Raw genomic sequence first — 17,731 nt, 5'->3', positions numbered from 1 at the left:
TGGATACTTCCCTTGCTACTTACTCCCCCCCGCAGTAATGTATTAGTCACAGATAGAATCAAGCAAACTATTTCTGGAAAATTGTCATGAATTTTATTTAGAAAGTTTCAGGCAACCAAGCGAGGACCTGCCTTCTGCTTCTTTCCTTCTTTCACTTATTTAAAAATATTCATGTTTATTGCTAGCTTTTGGTAGGCACACTGCTAAACAGGCTGCTCTAGAAAGATGATTTGGCTTGTGTTAGCTGACTCATTGCTTTCACATGGTAAAGTGCTTTTAGGAGGACAGTACCTTTTTACAACAATTAACAGTTCTGCTCCTACGCATATTCTTTTTTCGTCTTCTTTTACTAACCTTTCACACTGTGTGGTGTCAACTGAGTGTTGTGTTTGTCACAGATGATGCTTTCACCACACCAGAGCTGAATGACTACAGTCAGTACTAGAAAGCAGTGAATGTGAATGTCATGGTGACACACATATGTGCTGGCACATGCCTAACTGAGATCCTTATGCACACCGTGGTTCTGCTTGCGTTGTTGTTTTGACACGGAAAACAGTCAGATCACAAATGAAGCAACAATAATGACCATGTTACATCGTTCTAGATGCCACAGAGGGAAACTACAAGGATCTGGAATTTTTCATTCTGTTTTCATTCTGACAAAATTTATAACGCATGAATGAGAAGATGGTTTGATGAATTACAGAGATTTTTGTTCTGACTGATTTATATTTGGTGCAATTAATACACCAGAAAGAAAGAGAGGCTATTTTTAGCTTCAGCATTTTATGCCACCATTTTCTCTAGGAAAAGAAAAGAGACAGTATTAAATAAAGATCAAAGTAATGACATAACTATCATGAATGATTAGAAGTTACTCAGAAGACCAATAGGTATCATACTATGATATATTGCCGTTGTGTTGTAGTGAGACTTACTTCTAACTGATCTTCAAATCAAGTATTAGCTTCTGTAGAATGGATTTTTCATTGTTAGATTTTTTTCTTTGTAAACTCATGACTGAGTTATTTTATTGAGAGAATAACTAGCAAGACCTAGAAGGAAAAAAGTAGGAGACCATTAGAGCTGTTATCTATTTTAAACTGTATTTTTAGTTTTCTTGTCTGTCTTCTTACTTAGAATTTACTAACAAAATATTTGAAAAGTGCATTTGGTTAGAAGCTTTTTAACTCTTTCGATGAATACTCCTGAAAATTGCGGACACCAGTATTTGTTGTTTTCTTTGGCAGTTTGTCCCTGCTCGGAGTGATTCTGATAGCCTTCCAGCAAGCCCAGTATATTCTAGCAGAGTTCATGAAATCACGACAGCGGCCAAATCCTAGTTCTTCACCGCAGCAGAACAGCAACTCTGTTGACATAATCAGCTCTGATTCCTACAAGTAAGTTCTTTTGAATTGCCTTTTTTCATACCCTGTTTATTTTGGAGTGATGGTTTCTGTATGTTTTTATTTTGATATTGCTGTGGGCTGGTTTAGAGGAGATAGTGTTTCAGGCGACCTCTTTCAGGGAGCTTTCAGTGTTGTAGTGTATATTCATCTCCACAAAAGAGAAATGGAAGAACGCAAGAGTTTATTACTCTTGTACATTGTCAGTAGTACATAGGGTAAAAATTGTGTGATTGAAGTAAAGAATACACCATGTGTGGCAGCTGTGCAAAGAATGGAAAATACATTAATGGTCCTCAAATCTGACCCTCTTGGGTGGTCAATTAGGCACTTACTGAAGCATATAAGTGTTTGAATCTTGAGCACATACTTAAGAGATTCTTGCTCAACTCCCACTGAAATCAGAATGTGCTTAGCTGCTGTGATAAATTGAATACCTAATCCAGTTTCACGGGTTGTGAATATGCCCTGCTTTCTTTTCTTACAAAAATGTTCCATAAAACAATTCATGATAGCTTCATAGATAAAAACAAATCTCAAATAACATTTTTTTTTCTCCAGGGGAAGCTGCAAGACATTTATGGATTCCTATAGTTCCTCAGATAAAGGTAAAGGGAAGGGCTTCCTCTCTGTAGGCTCTTCTTCCAGCCGAAGTCAGAATGCAGCAAAGAGAAGTCCTGCAACCTACAGCCACTCTCAGAAGAAACACAAATGTTCAGTTTACTACAGTAAGCAGAAACCAAACACAGCAGCTGGCAGTGCCGTTGCAACTACTGATGAGAAACAAAGTCAGATTGCAGAGAACCAAATCTCAGCACCAAAAGAGGACATTTGCACTGATGTTGTCAGTGAGAACTGGGTAACTCTAAAATATGCAAATGGCATAAATGTTAACAAGAATTTAACTCTTCCAGAAAACTTTCTGGGTAAAGAAGAAAGTGCACTGAAAAATACAGTTCTCATTAAAAATACTTCTTCAGAATGTGATCTGAAGGAAGATTTTCAAACCTGTATGTTTCCTAAGGAAACTAACCTTAAAACTTCAGAAAATCTAGTTGAGCTCAAAGAACAGGAGTTCTGTCCTGTGAAGATGTCCAAGAAGCTACCTGAAAGTCACTTGTCCAGAAATTCACCTCAGCAACAGCCAGAACTGCAAGAAATTTCTAGGAAAAACAGTGGTAATTTTTTTTTTTCCAATTTCTGCCAGTCAGAATTATTGGGTGAAATCTTCTGTTGAGTTCACTATAATCAGGATTTTGTCTTTTGTGTGGGACAAGGAGATGTGAGATATTTCTTATGCGTTCACTATGATTTATTTGTTTACATTCCTAAGGAAGTAGCTTGCATTAGAAGTTGATTCATAAATCATAAATTTGCCTTGGTTTACAGATCTCAGGCTTTTGCTGTAACATTTTAATGATTAAAATAATTTATGTCATAAATCTGCTTAGAAAACACAAATTGTCCTTGTCAAATATTCAGAAACATCCTAGTTTGCAATTTTCAGGTCTACTGAAAATCTAGTGCCTGATTTTTAGAGTCACCAAGCAAGCACGTTCAGTTCTGAATATTCAGAACTCCTTTGATAAAACCACCTAAAGTAACGAAAGCTGACATCAGAGTATTGTGAAATTACATTTTCTAGGAATCTGCAGATCAACGTTTCTCTTAGTAATTGCATAGCTATGTATATCTGGATATTTTATTTTTTTAAATTGTGGAACTAAGCTGCCTGGGAAGTCTTACCTCTTAACTTCACAACTCAAAATTTTAAGAGCAGCCCAACAGCAGCTGGGGGAAATCGAGAGCAGGGTAGGAGAATGTGTCTTCTGGAAGCTTGGCTTTACTTAGGCGCTCAGCAAAGTAACTGAATGCTGAAGACTGGCATTTGCTGTAGCTGTGGCAGAATTTATTTGGTGAGTGAGCCGTCACAGAGGGATTTCAGGCACTGCTGTAGTGTGTAGTTGTTACTGTGGGCCAGTTGTTTCCCATTGTGGTGTTGTCTGTGAGGTACAGTGGGTACACGCATGCTGTCTCAGGTGGAGGCAGGGAAATCTCACTCACAGAAGACTTTGACATTCCTCATGTGCTCCTAAACTGCAGAGTGCTGCTCATTCTTTGCTTTGAATTAGGAAATGAGCTGGGGGGGTGTTCAAGAGTACTGACAATTGTATTCAGTGGTAAAGCATCACAGGTAACCTCCCGTGTTGTACATTAGCACTGATGGTTTCCAGCACTGTCAGGGATGTGAGTATTTCTGTGTTTGGAGAAATTTGGCAGGATAAACAAAATCTAAAAAGTACCACATCTTGATTGTAGTTACAGACCTGTTCTTAGGAAAACAGGGAGTCGAGACCGCAGGGACTTGCATGTTTGTATGCTGGAGAGCAACAGAGTGTTTTTTAGAGCTCTGTCAGCCTGCCTTGCCTGGTGTTTCTCCTGGTGTTTCATTCACATGGGCTCCTTTCACAGTCATCGTGACTGCCTGCTCCAGAGGGAGAGAGTGGCTGACTCAGAGCTAGGACGTTGTAGAAACCATAAAAACATTTGGGTATGCCTTTCCCGTTTGAGAAGACCAGTTCAATGTGATAATCAGTAGCATTTCTTATGCAGAGAGTCAGTAGTAGATTTCAGTGGATGTACTGCAGATACCTGAGATAACTTCAGCTCTCGTCGGTTCTGGGTAATTCTGTCCTGCCCAGCATCAGCAGGGCCCAGGCAGGGGACTGCTACTCAACTGGGCAACTCACCTCTTGGCTTTTGTTACACAAGAATAATTCTTCCTCACAAGCTTCTCAAGAAAATAAATTTAGTGGGGAACCCGTCCTAAAAAAAGGATAACTTACCATTGTCTTCATAGTGAATGTAGAAGGCACGTCAGAGATGTAAAGCACCAAATAAAGGCTGTCCTTATTTTGATCTACCCATTTTGAAAAGCCTCCTCTACACCCAGCTTGCAGGTTTTTTTCTGTTTGATTTTTAGCCCAGTATTCTCTGGCTTCAGGTTCTACCTTACAGACCCACAACTGGATCTTGAATAGCTCAAATTCAGATCAGATGAGCGGGACTTCGGTAGTTTATGCATGTGCTAGGAGTGGTGTACCCATGAGCAGGAATCAGTACAGAGCTACATTTTGCAACTGCTATGAGAATTTTTGTACAGCATTAGCTTTGGATTTTGAAATTTTTATCATCAGCAGCCTAGAGGTCAGTCTCCTAGCGTTTTGGAAAGCAGCACAAGTCTGTTTTTAAAGAAAGGTAGAAGATATATGTGGTTATGATTGGGAGCCCATTCTCGTCTCAAAGCAACTGATGTTACTGTTTCATTGTAGGGAATAGCCAGCAAGTGCCTCTCAGGAATGAAACAGAAAACTGTGAGACTTTAAAAAAGCAGATCAACCTAAAGCCTTCCACGGAGAAAAAGATTAATAAAGGACCTAAGGAAGAGACTCCATGCTGTGCAAAAGAGGAGATTACTTCTTCTGAGGTTTGTATTGTTATCTTTCCACTTCTCCAACTTAAAATGAGCTTTTTGTTTATTTATATATGTATACACATATAGGCATGTATGTGCATATGGGGACTATTACCTACAGTCACAGAACTGAAACACTGCAAATCAGATGAATGAGGAAGTATGGAGCTGTGCTGTCCCACATCCATTGCATACTAATGCTGCTTTATAGAATGATGAACAGTTTTAGTAAAAATTAAAACAGCCCTTATATTATGATATTGGCTGTATTGCAGCCAGAGATATTCTTCATTATTGACAGAGCAGGCACAAACATACTGGAGACTAATGCCAACTATCAGCCACAGTAATGATGTGAGAACATACTCTGTAGGGGGAGGTGTTCTAGATGGGCATATCGACCTCCATTTGTAGACCTGATCTTCAAATACGGGGCTTTGTATCAGAAATCTGCATTTGAGAATACAGCAGGCAGAAGCTCCTTAACAGATTGTGAAGCTGCTGAGAAGAGTCATTCTTCAGCCCTGGTTTCTGAGCACCAGAAACACAGCAGACTGTACCTTTGCTGCAGGCAGCATAGAACACTTAAAGAACTTCATTGGGTCATTAGTAAACCCAAGAATTTGGATTATGTTTGTATCCTGTCTACTGGATAGGAATCCCATGGCAAAAAGGTGTAAGGAGGAATTGCTTACTATGCCCGAGGAATATGTATCAGAAAAGACAGGGTCTAATCTTGTTTTGGGAACTGTTGTTACAAACTTCTTTCCATGTGAGGCTGATGGTGTTCAGTTTGTTTCTTGCATTTTTAAAAATTACTATTATTTGTTGGTTAACTTATCCCATAATTTCCTCAGTTGTAATTCAGATGAATGCCTCCCCCCACCCCCCTAGCTGCTGAGGAAAGGGAGGATTTATTGCTGCTGAAGTTGCACACAAACTGATCATAAATCTGGCAGATGTTTTTTGTTTTTAGCACATTGGGAATTTTATTGACTGCTTTCCTTTTTCTCCCCCTATTTTTTTATTTCCCTGGAAGTCAGAGCTAGATGCTATGAGAGGGAAAATGCTAACATTGGGAATTCAAAAATTTCTCTCTCATCATCTGTTGGTGTCTTGAAGGACAGAGTCTTGGAAAGGCTGGTCAAATTGATGGTGCTGGAAAGAGGATGTGCTGTGGAAAGCCACTAAATCATGAAGTAACTATGCATTTGGGTCGGGTCATTGTCCAGAGAAATTTAGCTAGAAAAATCCAACAGAGTTCATTTACTGAGGTAACTGCATTTTATAATGTATGTATTGTCTCAGCTCATATTTTTACCTTTAGCAAGAAGATGCATATAGGAAGAAGAAACCTCAAGAGAAGAAGGAAGGAAATGTACCAAATATGAACTGGAATAGAAATAGAACATCTAGAAAAAATAAGAAGAAGAACGTTAATATATCTACAAGGTATGTATTGCCTCACCAAATCATGAAGAAATCCAGAATTGCTGTAATGTTTTCTCAGATTTTGCGTAGTACATTAGGCAGAATTGCTTTATCTATTTAAATAAACACACTTTAATCCTGGCCTGAGCCTTTATTTTTAAGAATGTGCAGTAGTAAGTATCACCAGCAAAAAAAAAAAAGATTTTTTCCATTTGTAAATCTGCATGTATATAGACACACCCCGTTCTGCATAGCAGTGGTTGCTCTCCGTTATAGTCTGGAATTTGCTGTCTCTGAAGTTTGGATGGTTAGCTTCCTTTCCATTGTGTGTTGTGTGGATAAAACCCAGTCGTGTGTTCTCTTCAGTGAAAAAAAGGAAAACAAAATTGTTGAAATGATTCCACCTTCAGGAGAATCATCCGCTATATTGAGTAACTGAGGGAATATTGTCTTCTAGTAGTTTTGAAGGAGGAAGAGAAATACATAGAAAAGAGACAGCAGCTTGCATTTTTCCATAATGATTAAAAAGATTAGAGCAGCACTAGGATCAAAAGAGTATCGAGAACACCTTGGGAAGTTAGGGTGGTTTTTTCACCCCTGAGGGTTTTTAAATGAATTTCTAAAGTCAGCTGTAAATTAGTTCTAATTATTTTTTCATATTTTTTAAATTTAAGTTATTTGGGTTGTTGTTAAGGAATACCAGTTATAAACTGCTGCTAAAATAGAAACACTTATGAGGAGAAAATCCTCCTCCTTCCCCTCCCCCAGCCCTTTGAATTAAGGTCATGATCCTACAAAGACTTCACAGACTTGATTTTTATTGCAAGTGGTCCTATTGAGGTCAGTGGACTTAACAAGGAGATTGTAAATCTAAAGGGGCTGTTATAATTCGTTATAAACAAATTACTATTCATTCTGTGGGAGGTCAACATGTGTAAATCTTTGCAGGATGCACACCTTTGTAGGTAGGAAGGATAAAAGAATAGAAGTGAAATACTGAAATTTGGTGTCTGTTCCTTGAACTGATTCAGCAGTTGCCACTTTCTGAATTAAGATGTAACCATTTCCTTCCTGTGAAACTTGACAGCTGGATTTTATTCATTTTCCCTTAATACTCTCTGATTATGATATTGGATCCAGATATTTCAGTTTTACTAGTAAAAACTTAAGATTACTTCAGATGATGGTTTTATTCCAGTTATAATTATGCCAGTTATGCCAATTAAATAGGCATAGGGCACATTTTTCTGTGTACCTAGGTCTTTGTACAGGGTTAGACTGTGCTTATTGCTATAGCATCTAATTGCCTTCTGCAAACGCATCAAAGAATGGAGTTTAACATAGACTTGTCGTTTTGCTTCTCCCTCTGAGAAGTAGTTGTCTGTGTGGTGGGATATTGAATTTTTGGGAAAAGTTTTTTAGGTTTTTGCAAAGTTGGGGAATAAGACTCTTAAACTTACTCCTTGCCCCCCATCCTGCCTCAATAGTCGTGTGAGTTGAAGTGTTTAATGCCTGGAAAAGAAAAATGCAGCTGAAATGTAAAATGCAAACATGTTTCTTTGGGTGTGGTTGTATTAGGGTCCCTGAGCAGAGTGAGTTGAAACATATGTGCAGTGAATTTGAAAGGCCGGATCTGAGAGCGAATATTGGAATAAGAGCCTGGTGTCCTCAGGGTAACGGGGAAAACTGTAAAGCAGACCAAAAAGCTGGGAGCTTGTCTATACAGGGAGAAACAGGTACGCAATCTTAATTGTCTTAAATGGGGGAAAAAATGTAATGTGGTTTCTGTGGCAGTAGAGCTGTATTCCTTCCTTGAGAGACTTGTGCTTCTTTTCCTTTTCAACCCTGCCGTGAAGATGACAGGGCTGGCACGATGCAGTGCCTGAAATAATACCTGCTCTCTTCTGAAGGGGCTCTGCATGCTTTCTCTGCTGGGTTGGTTGGTGATGCACATTAGAGGGTGAATCAGTCTGAAGCCGTAACCCATCAGTCCAGGGCGAAGGACTGACAGTCTGCTTGTGTGTTCAAATTAAAGCTGGTATTAACTGAGGTGGCAGTATTGCAAAGGCCACCTTTAGAATAGGGAGGCCATGTTTAAAAACCACCACTAGCTTGGGTACCTCCTTCCTGCCTTTCCTTCAGCATTTTAATCAGCTGTTTCCTGGGAAGAGCAGGGCTAGGAAAGTATGAATATTTATAGGACTGTCCTTTGCTTCCCTCGTGAGATTAAAAGAAAGGAGAACCTATCACTTACGAATTCACTACTTGCAACATTTGTTGTTGCTTTTAGTATGTATGTTCCTACAGCCAGGATGTGTTTCACGTTTAAATTATTAACTGTATATTTCAAAGAACAGTATAGGCTTCCAGTTTCAAACTATTGCCTCTAACTGCACTGTACTGTGACTTGCGTTCATTGCACTGGGGATGTTGTGTAGGTCATAAGCTCCTTGTAGGGGCTGGAAGCTTTATCTGGAAGCTATCAGTAAATATTATTTTCTGTCCTATTGTCAAGGAATTTGCAAAAATCCATGCAAATTCACATTTCAGATGACTTTTCACTGAATCTTCAGCTGAAAGACTTTCTTACGTGTTTTGTGTTGTTTTGTTCTTGCAACTTCTTTAGAAAGCTTTTATCAGCGGTCCAAAAAGAAGTGTTTGGAGAAGTTTTGTTCTGATTCAAGCTCAGACTGTGGAAGTTCATCAGGAAGCGTTCGTGCCAGTCGTGGGAGCTGGGGTAGTTGGAGCAGTACCAGCAGTTCGGACGGAGATAAAAAGCCCATGATTGCTGCCAGGCATTTTCTTCCATCCAGTAAGTTCTGCAAATATCACCTCTGCACCATAGTGGGCAGAGTTTCAGCCTTCCTTCTGAAGGGAAAAGGGTACTGTGGCACTGGGCATGTAAATTGCCTTTTACGGCTGAGAGCACCTCTCAGAAACACAAGCAGAGATTTAAAGAACTTGGTACTTGAAAAAAGGTACCAGAAGTTTTGTGGAGACAGTGATGAGCTGTCAGGCTACAGAGAAAGTGTCAGGCTCTGCACTGAAGAAGCTGCTCAATTAGTTTTCATGGAAAGTTGGAAGAACTGAGAGTCACTAGTCAAAGCAATTTCTTTCTTTGAATTTATGTTACATCACATTATTCTTATAAAAATACAACGTTTTTGTTGGAGTTATTTAAGAAAATGCATATATGAGGAATGTGTGAAAGCATGTCAGATCTGAGGATGCTGAGATTGGATGGTGGTATTCGAGGCATCTGTAGCCAGGAGACCTGAGCCACTTGACTATGTGAGAAATGGGAACTGTGGTTCATTACTGCACTTTTTTGAATGCCTGAATATCATTAAAATAGTTGAAAGCCTAAACCCTGTCACCGCCATCACTATCCAGATTGATGTAGCACTAAAAGTAAATTATAAAGAAAGCGCTGAAGTGACACAAGGAAAAGCAGCTTTGAATATCTGAAAAAAGCTGGTTAGAATGATTTTAAAATGTGCATGTACTTACATGTGTGTTTGTGTACATATAAAATTTACATTACCAAAAGATACAGTACGTGTTGTGTCTGAAACTGTGATGTAATAGAGAATTAATTCTGTGCACGTGACTTCTGTTTGTTCAAATTAATGCCTCTTAAAAAAAGAAAGTGTCATTTCAAATTCAAAATTAATTTAATAGTAACAAGGAACCTCTCCATCAAGAGTGTGGTAATCATAAGTCATAAAATACATTTAAGACCATGCGGAAGCAGAGAGAAAACTTGGTTAACACTATTGATGAGTCTATTTGTGTGTATGTATATTCTGTGCATACTTCTTTTTTTAGGATCTTTGATTTTCACAGTCATTCTTTTCTTTAGGAGAGAGTATTTCACAAAATGATTTTCCATCTGAAACTCCTATCACTTTAAATCTGTCTCATAACATCTGCAATACCAGGTAAAAAATTTGAATCTACACCTGTAAGACATTAAAGAAACACACCAACTTGAAATCTTGTCTCATTTTGATAAATTATACCTACCTGCTGTCTTGTCATTTTTTTGTGATCATTTAACTGTACTTTCTTGTTGGAAGAAGTATCTTTTTCAGTAGGTGAAAAGATATATGCAAAATGGATTATGCTGGGGAAATATGATAAATGCTTCCAAATGTAAAATAAATTTGGGGAAAAAAGGAAATTGTTTTTCCCCTCTCATTTCTTCCAGATCTTAGCAACTTGCTACATTTCCATTAACACTTAGTTATATTAAAGTAATAATGTTATTTTGCAAAAAGGTGGGACTGAGACTTTCAAGTTGATGCTATTCTTTTAATGGGAATAATGTTCTCCTAGGGTATACAGCATGGAAATTGATTCTCCTCTCCCCCACATTCCTTTCCACCTCTTTACTGTAGTAGAGATAGGATCTACAATTTTTATTACTACAAGTCCTCATTTCACTTCTCATTCATGACTCTGTTTTCACTAGCAGAAATAATTTTAATCCTTTTCTTCTGGGATTCTGGTGCTTGAAAATATCCCCTTTCCACTCACATTGACTAGTTTCTTTCATGGATTTGACAAATATGAAGTTGATGCTCATGTGTGCCTATGTGTCTCCGTGCACGTAGAAGTAAACTTTCCTGAAAGTTGTCGGGAGCGTTATGAGAGATCCTGCTCATCTTCGTGGACTATGGTTGTTTTCCAGTCTTAGAGAAGAGCTCTTGAATTAATTTGCAATAGGTTTATACTTGGATAACAAAAGTGAGGTAGTGAAGATGTATGAACTTTATTCATTTTGCATGTGTAATAACGTAGCTGGTTTTTAATTGGGGGAAAAAAGCTGTTAAAAAATTGCACAGGGGTAATTCAAAATAAGAAAAATCAGGAAACAAAGGGGGAAAGCAATAGGACTCATTATGTTAATTAGAATATTTTTTACATCTCTGTATATTTCTTTTGAAATTCTTTGGACTATGAAACATAACAGTGCCTAGACTTAAGAAATTACATTTTCTTTTCATTCAGCAGAGACATGAACAGCATCCCCCAGTATCCTGAAACCTTATGTCCCAATTTCACTGACATAGCTGCAGATCCTGACAAAAATAAAGGTCAGTAACTTTGTTTGCAACTGAAGCTGGTTTTTGCACACTTTGTCAAGCAGTTTCAGTGATGTTGCTAATGACGTTTGTATACACCAACTTGATAGCCATGTTGTTATTAGAACTTGACTTAGTTCTAAACAAGTTGGGAGCAAAGTTAGCAAATGGAAGCTTATGTACCATGGCATTTTTTGCTGTATCTTCTCTGTGTGAAGACAGCATTTAGCTTTCAGCTCATGTTTTAGGTATTCTTTTTCATCCTTTTGCTTTGCACAGGCTTATGTCCAAAAGTAATGCAGTTGGGAGATCAAGAGCACTGGTTGCTGTGTTAAAATGAAGCTCAGCATCAAATCAAATACGGCCGTTTTTTTCTTGAAGTTTCCACAGTTGGGGCTTGCTGTCTTTGAAAGCAATAATGAATGAGGTTGGGTTGGGCTGTTAAAACTCTTGAGTTTTCATTGTTTGTGTCTCAAAGGGAAGTAATTTTAACTTGTTGAGTGGGATTCATAAAAGCAACAGGCTACATGGTGAGGTGGAGTTTGAAAGCTGGTTTGGATGCATGGTTCCTTAGGCAGCAGAACTGCCTGCTTGTGGCTGTCTCTTTCACTGTAGGTTTAACCTGTGTCTGGTAGAATGGAAATGCTGATTAAACTTTTTCTGTGGTAGCAATATTCATAATATGTATCATGGGAAATAATGAAATAGAGCTAACTTTGCAACCGTTGTCTTATGGGAACTGCTAATTTGGCTTTTTTCCTTTCTCCAGCTGCCTGTTCTCACAGAGTTGATAGGAACCAAGTGTCTGTGGGCAGTCAGGGCACTCAGCCTGTAGAGAATCTGCCCGAGGGGCTAAATAGAGCCATAATGAGTTCGCATACTGTTAGGTTGTGAATGGCTCTAGTCTATTAAAAACCCGACTCTGTTCCCACTGCATTTGTGTGGTTGGACTTCAGAGATGGTTACTGACTGATGGGTGGGGGCGAGGAGGAGGCTGGTGGGGCTCGCATCCCTGCCGTCCATCCTGCTGTGAGGAAGAGGGCCACCTTGGTACTGGCAGCTGATGACTTAAGAGCTTTCTGTAGGAATTTGTTGCCCTGTTTTTTGACTTTCAGCTTGTCAGTTCAAGTATTTATATATATATTTATATATATATATTTTAACCAATAGAAATTTTGGGATTTGTTTTAAGATGGACATTCATCACCAAAAAAAAAAAAAAATTGGTTAGTAATAGTGGAGCTTTCATCTCACATACAGTCATTATTGTGAATCTGAGAATAAAGTGTCATTGTGACATTCAGAGTTTTTGGAGCCGCCTCCTTGTTCTGCATTTCATGCCATTTTTCCCTTTTTAGGTCTTTACCCAACAGGAGACTTGTGGCCTGCCCAGCCAGTCTGCCTGACAAACAGTTTAAACTACAACCTTGAGAACAATATTCCGTGCATGATCCAAGAAACCCCCTCTGTCCACAACAGGCAAGTTTTGTTTTATGTAAACAGTGTGGGTAATGCTTTGTTCAGGTTTCTGTGATGCAGAGGACTACACTTGAGCTTATCTTACAATATTTGTAAGGAAAGTGATAGTTAAAGGAAAATTCTTGCTGTCGCTTCAATCTTAGTTCTAGTTATTCATGCCCTTCCATTAGTACATCATGATTAATTTTGCTAAGACAAATTTGCTGGTGTTCCTGCTCATATGTAGGTATTCTGGAACTTCTTTCAAATTTAATTAAATACTTTTTGGAAGGCTTTTAATTTTGCACTTCTTTTGCATGGCCAGGCAGAGGGCTTGGCTTTTAGGTTTGTTTCCCTCTTGCTAAATACATAGGTTCTGTGTATGTGTTATGCAGTGTATACTTGTGTTAAGTAGCATGAAGAGAGGTTGTTAAATAAAAGCAAATAGTCCATTTTGAAAGTGGTGTAAGGATAAAAATTGATCTGTTTGATGCTTTGTGTAGATTTGGGTTATCTTCCTGCAGTAGTGAAGTTGAATAATTCTGGTACTTCAGACACTGCAAATTTTACTACTGAAAGATGCACCACAAACTAATGAGAAGAAATACTCTGCCACCACATTGCAGTGAAATACGGCCAGTTCTTCAAGTCATATCCTGTCATCTGAAATGACAGAGTGGTAATGCAGAAATCTTCAAGTGGTGGTCTTGTGATCCCAACCCGGCTGCCAGCTTTGGTGCTGACTGTCATGTCAACAAACAGCAGCCCTAATGATTGGGAGCAATTGCTAGTGCTCTGTTTGACTCTTCAATTCAAATGAAATATGTGGTGATTTGTGGCAGACTCTCTATTATGCTACTTTGCTTTCATATGCTTATCTCAATTTATATGCAAAATTTCTTGCAATTATTTATTCATATGTAGTAATAGTTAATTTAGAACTTCTTGCCTGAATAGTAAAACTGAATTAGCACAACATGGTGTGAAATCCTTCTATATCCCTACCTTGTCCAGATTGGGTCCAGACTTGGACTTCTTCAAGCTCTGTGCATAGCAGGGCTTGTTTCACTTCTGATAGATCTTTAAGAATTACTTTTGGAAAGCCTTCTTGAAATTCTGAAACTATTTTAATTAAAACAAGTCTAATCCTTACAAATTAATGTTTGGTTTAGAAAACATATTGTTTAATAGGACTCTAACGTGTGGTAGCGAAAGTAGAAATCTCCATTTTGATTGCTATTCTCAGGCACTCAAATGCTTGAAAATGCGTTACATTTTCTTCTATTTCAAATCACATTATTTCACTTCCCATCTACTGTTTCCATGGTTGTGGGAAAGAAGTACAATTATTTTCCTTTTACAGATGAAGAAGTTGAACCTACTTAGGTGTTAAAGGAGTCTGGTAGCTGTCATTACAAGTTGTTCATCCTCCCAGAGGAAAAAGAGCTCAGTGAGAGAATCACTGTGATTACGTAGTGGCACAGGGTAGATACTGGCAGAATTGGCAAGCAGAATGTGAAAAGCCTCATCGTTGGTTACAGGCATTTTGCATCCAACAGCTTTACATTAAATAAGCATTTCTAAATAATTTTCAGGAGTTCTGTGAGTTGTTTCTGACAGCAGATTTTTATTTTTTTTTCCTTGGGACAGCTTCATTGACTGGAATGCAGCTTGTGACAGCCAGTTTTCCAACATGTATTGTCCCCTAGAGATGAATGAGTATGGTGCTTTCCCAGAAGGTAAGATGAAATAAAGCTTACGAATTATCACTGAGTGTGGTTTTTTTCTCTCACCTTTTGTAGAACAAAAGTCTGGGTTTGTCTATAAACATCTGGGCGTTCATTGCTTAAGCGGACTTTACAGTTTCCAGCTGACTGGATGCTCTGTAGTAATAAACAATGTCTGCATGTGGTGGATGAGAAGACTGGTCTTCGTATGGAGTTATTAAGTCTGAAAGGCCAGTATACAGGACTCTGTCTGAGAGGGAATAGAGAGAAATGCTCGTGACCACAGTATTACACAAACCTTTTTGCACAATTTTCTTTGTTTCCCCTCTGGCAGGCTTCTGCCTTCCAGTGTGTGAAACAGAAGGCCTCTTGTGACCAATTACCTTTCCAGGCTAGAGTTTCTTGGCTTGGGAAGCACACTGGCAGCAACCTAGATTTCTTTAGCATTACCTAAGCAATAATTAAAGGTCAGGCTACAGTATCACAGGCAGCACGGTGATCCCTCGGGTGCTTAGAGCTGAGGCATGTTGGCAGTGAAGCCTGGGTAGGCTCTGCCATGCACATTCTGTGGCTAATAAAGCCTCTGTTCTCCAGTACAGAGATTGCCAACTCTTTATCCCGTCCTCCTGATAGCAATTTGTTAGTGAGTCCTTAATACAGAGCGGTAGTCTTGTTAACAGAAATTGTTACGCTTCGCTGCTGTGCTGCCCTGAAGGTGCCTGAAGTCACTTGAAGGCTTAGGTCTGTTCCAGCCTGGCTCAGTCCAAGAAGGTTCAATGTTCCTCCACAGAAACGTTAGTAGTGTTTGTAATGCAAAAGCCTTACTTTGTCTTCCTGCTTTTATGAACTGTAGAAAACATGAACTACCCCAGTGGCTTCCCGGGTACTGCAGCGGTGCAGAATACAGCCTTCATTGACCAGAACTGTCCCTCCACCTGGAACGCACCTCCCAACATGCCACCTACCTGGGAGCCCGCCAGTTACGTCAACTCCACAGTGAGTATGGTCACGGGGAGGCACTGCCTTCATGTGCCTCTTCAAAGCCCTCCCAATGTCTTTCCCCTGCCTGTTGCTCGCCATGTTCTTCATGAATCCTTCAAGGAGCCTGATGGACGTATTTGATGCTGGCATTGGTGGCATGGCTTTTTCCCAGTCGTTGGTCGAGGTTCTTACTGGACCTTGTCTGTGAAACTTTAAGACAGATCCTTTTGCCTGAAAATTGACTAAAATCGTCTTACATATGGAAAAACGTTTTTGGACTTGCGTAGTCTACTGAGACATTTTCCTATCAAAATCAGCCTTTCCAGATGAGGGTAAAACACAAAACGTGCTGACAGCAAAGCCCAGAGGGATTTGGAAATTGTAGAGCTGAATGGACAGCTGCTCTCAGTGACTTCGACAGGGTTTTTTTGCTAGGAAATCCAAGTGATTTAAGCTGGATTTGTGCAGATTTCTGAATGCTGACTTTGAGCTGTTACGCTCTAGACTAGCCATGTTTATGTCATCTCATAGTGCAACATAGTGACTTCAGTTCAAGGTGGTCTTTAATTGTAATCACCTTCTCTTCTGCTCATATTTCAGTATCTTCTATTTTAGAATTTTATTTTTTTTTATTTACAATAGATTTATTTGGAATATAAGCAAATAGAGCAAGAAATATTTCCAACTGCAAAAGTGAAAATTCTGCTGTGTTAAAAAAGTGGCAAAACTGGGAGAAGACTGTTTCCTAAAATAAATGTGGCTTTATTTCATATTTTATTCAGGAATGCCAGGAAACACAGAAGTTAGAGATTGGAAAATACATTAGATAATTCAGTTCATTTCCCTGGCGAGCTTTTCCCCACAATACATTTCAGTGTTTCATTCAGTTTTAAAAGTCCCAAGACTTCCATGACCCTTCTCCGAGAGACTTCCTCGCAGACTAACACATCTTGCCCTCCAGGAGGTTCTTTATAAGCTTTCGAAATTTTCTAACTAAATTCCCTAGCTCCCAATTATAGTCTCTTTTCCACGCTGAATATGCCTCCCTGCTCCCGCTGCTAGCGCTGACGCATACTTCAACCTTTTTCTTGTCATTTCTTAGGCCTCCATCTCTTTTAGCTCTCAAAACACGCACGGTGCTCTTCATGTGTCCTCCATTTCTCCCTTCTTTTTCTTAGCAGCCTGACCAGAGCTGAGCATTGTGTTCCTGTTACAGGAGCATCGGTGCCGTGCAGGAAGGAGCTCATATGGCTTCATTTAGCGAAGTGCCTTTGCACACACACACACGCACACACACACACTAATTCTGCTGGACTATTTTCAGCAGCCATGTTGCTTTGTGAACCCGTGTGCAATGCTCTACTTGTGCGTTTCCTAAGTTTTCTGCATAAACCCTGCTTCCTCCCATTTAGTATTACATTTCCACGTTTTCTTTGGCAAACGGTCCGTTTTGCAGTTTCCCATGATGATTTTATCTCGCCCTACAGCCCTACCTCTCAAGCACCCGAAGCTTGTCTCCCATGTCTGGACTTTTTGGTTCCATCTGGGCACCTCAGAGTGATGTCTATGAAAGCTGCTGCCCCGTCAGTGCCACCACCCAACACTCGACCCACGTGGAGAACCAGGCAGTGATGTGTAAGCAGGAATACTATCCGAGGTTTAACCCCTTCCGTGCCTACATGAACTTGGACATATGGACTACAGCAGCCAATCGAAATGCAAATTTCCCACTTTCGAGGGACTCGGGTTACTGTGGAAACGTGTGAAAGAAATTTGATTTAAAAATGTGAATAAAGATGCTTGCAATTTTGATTACTAGAGTAAGCTGGTTGTTGAATAGATTACAATGTTGGTGGATATTTTGGCACTTTTATATTGAAAATAAATTTTTTTTTTTACTGAAGTCTGAGCATTCGGTGCATTTTCAAAAGCAAAGCATGTGCAGGATGCTGTGATTGTCAGGTGAAGGCTATAAATTTAAAGCTCAAATTTTCTCGAGAATAAGGACAGAATCAGGTTCTTAAAATGATCCATGAACTGGTACTGCATATGTTTCTTCTGAAGTTTACATTCTGTGGTTTAAACTAGGAGTGGTTTAGCTTTACTAGGTATGAACTTCTACGCGTAAGTCATCATATCTGTGCCAAACAAACAGGAACACCA

At 39.3% G+C, this 17,731-nt stretch overlaps 1 protein-coding gene across 6 annotated transcripts in view; it reads left to right on the top strand.

Annotated features, from left to right (window-relative positions):
- The window catches only part of KIAA0922 (KIAA0922 ortholog), a 76,893-nt gene extending 59,422 nt beyond the window's left edge, over positions 1 to 17,471 (top strand). For 3 of the 6 annotated variants that reach the window (XM_014944413.1, XM_014944403.1, XM_014944437.1), the window contains 12 exons: positions 1,254 to 1,403; positions 1,971 to 2,587; positions 4,742 to 4,896; positions 6,212 to 6,336; positions 7,894 to 8,051; positions 8,942 to 9,127; positions 10,178 to 10,256; positions 11,329 to 11,414; positions 12,761 to 12,881; positions 14,511 to 14,599; positions 15,441 to 15,583; positions 17,056 to 17,471. In XM_014944413.1, the coding sequence (XP_014799899.1) occupies positions 1,254 to 1,403; positions 1,971 to 2,587; positions 4,742 to 4,896; positions 6,212 to 6,336; positions 7,894 to 8,051; positions 8,942 to 9,127; positions 10,178 to 10,256; positions 11,329 to 11,414; positions 12,761 to 12,881; positions 14,511 to 14,599; positions 15,441 to 15,583; positions 17,056 to 17,334 (2,188 nt within the window). In that variant the 3' untranslated portion in view covers positions 17,335 to 17,471. Of the gene's footprint in view, positions 1 to 1,253; positions 1,404 to 1,970; positions 2,588 to 4,741; positions 4,897 to 6,211; positions 6,337 to 7,893; positions 8,052 to 8,941; positions 9,128 to 10,177; positions 10,257 to 11,328; positions 11,415 to 12,760; positions 12,882 to 14,510; positions 14,600 to 15,440; positions 15,584 to 17,055 lie in introns of those variants that run through there. The other 3 variants (XM_014944423.1, XM_014944428.1, XR_001412330.1) reach the window with 3 other exon arrangements.
- The last annotated feature ends 260 nt before the right edge of the window (positions 17,472 to 17,731 follow it).

This window comes from Calidris pugnax, unplaced genomic scaffold (genome assembly GCF_001431845.1).
Source record: "Calidris pugnax isolate Ruff unplaced genomic scaffold, ASM143184v1 scaffold15, whole genome shotgun sequence".
Lineage (NCBI taxonomy): Eukaryota > Metazoa > Chordata > Aves > Charadriiformes > Scolopacidae > Calidris > Calidris pugnax.
Note: the sequence above shows the minus strand (reverse complement) of the source record. Positions and strands in the feature narration are given on the sequence as shown.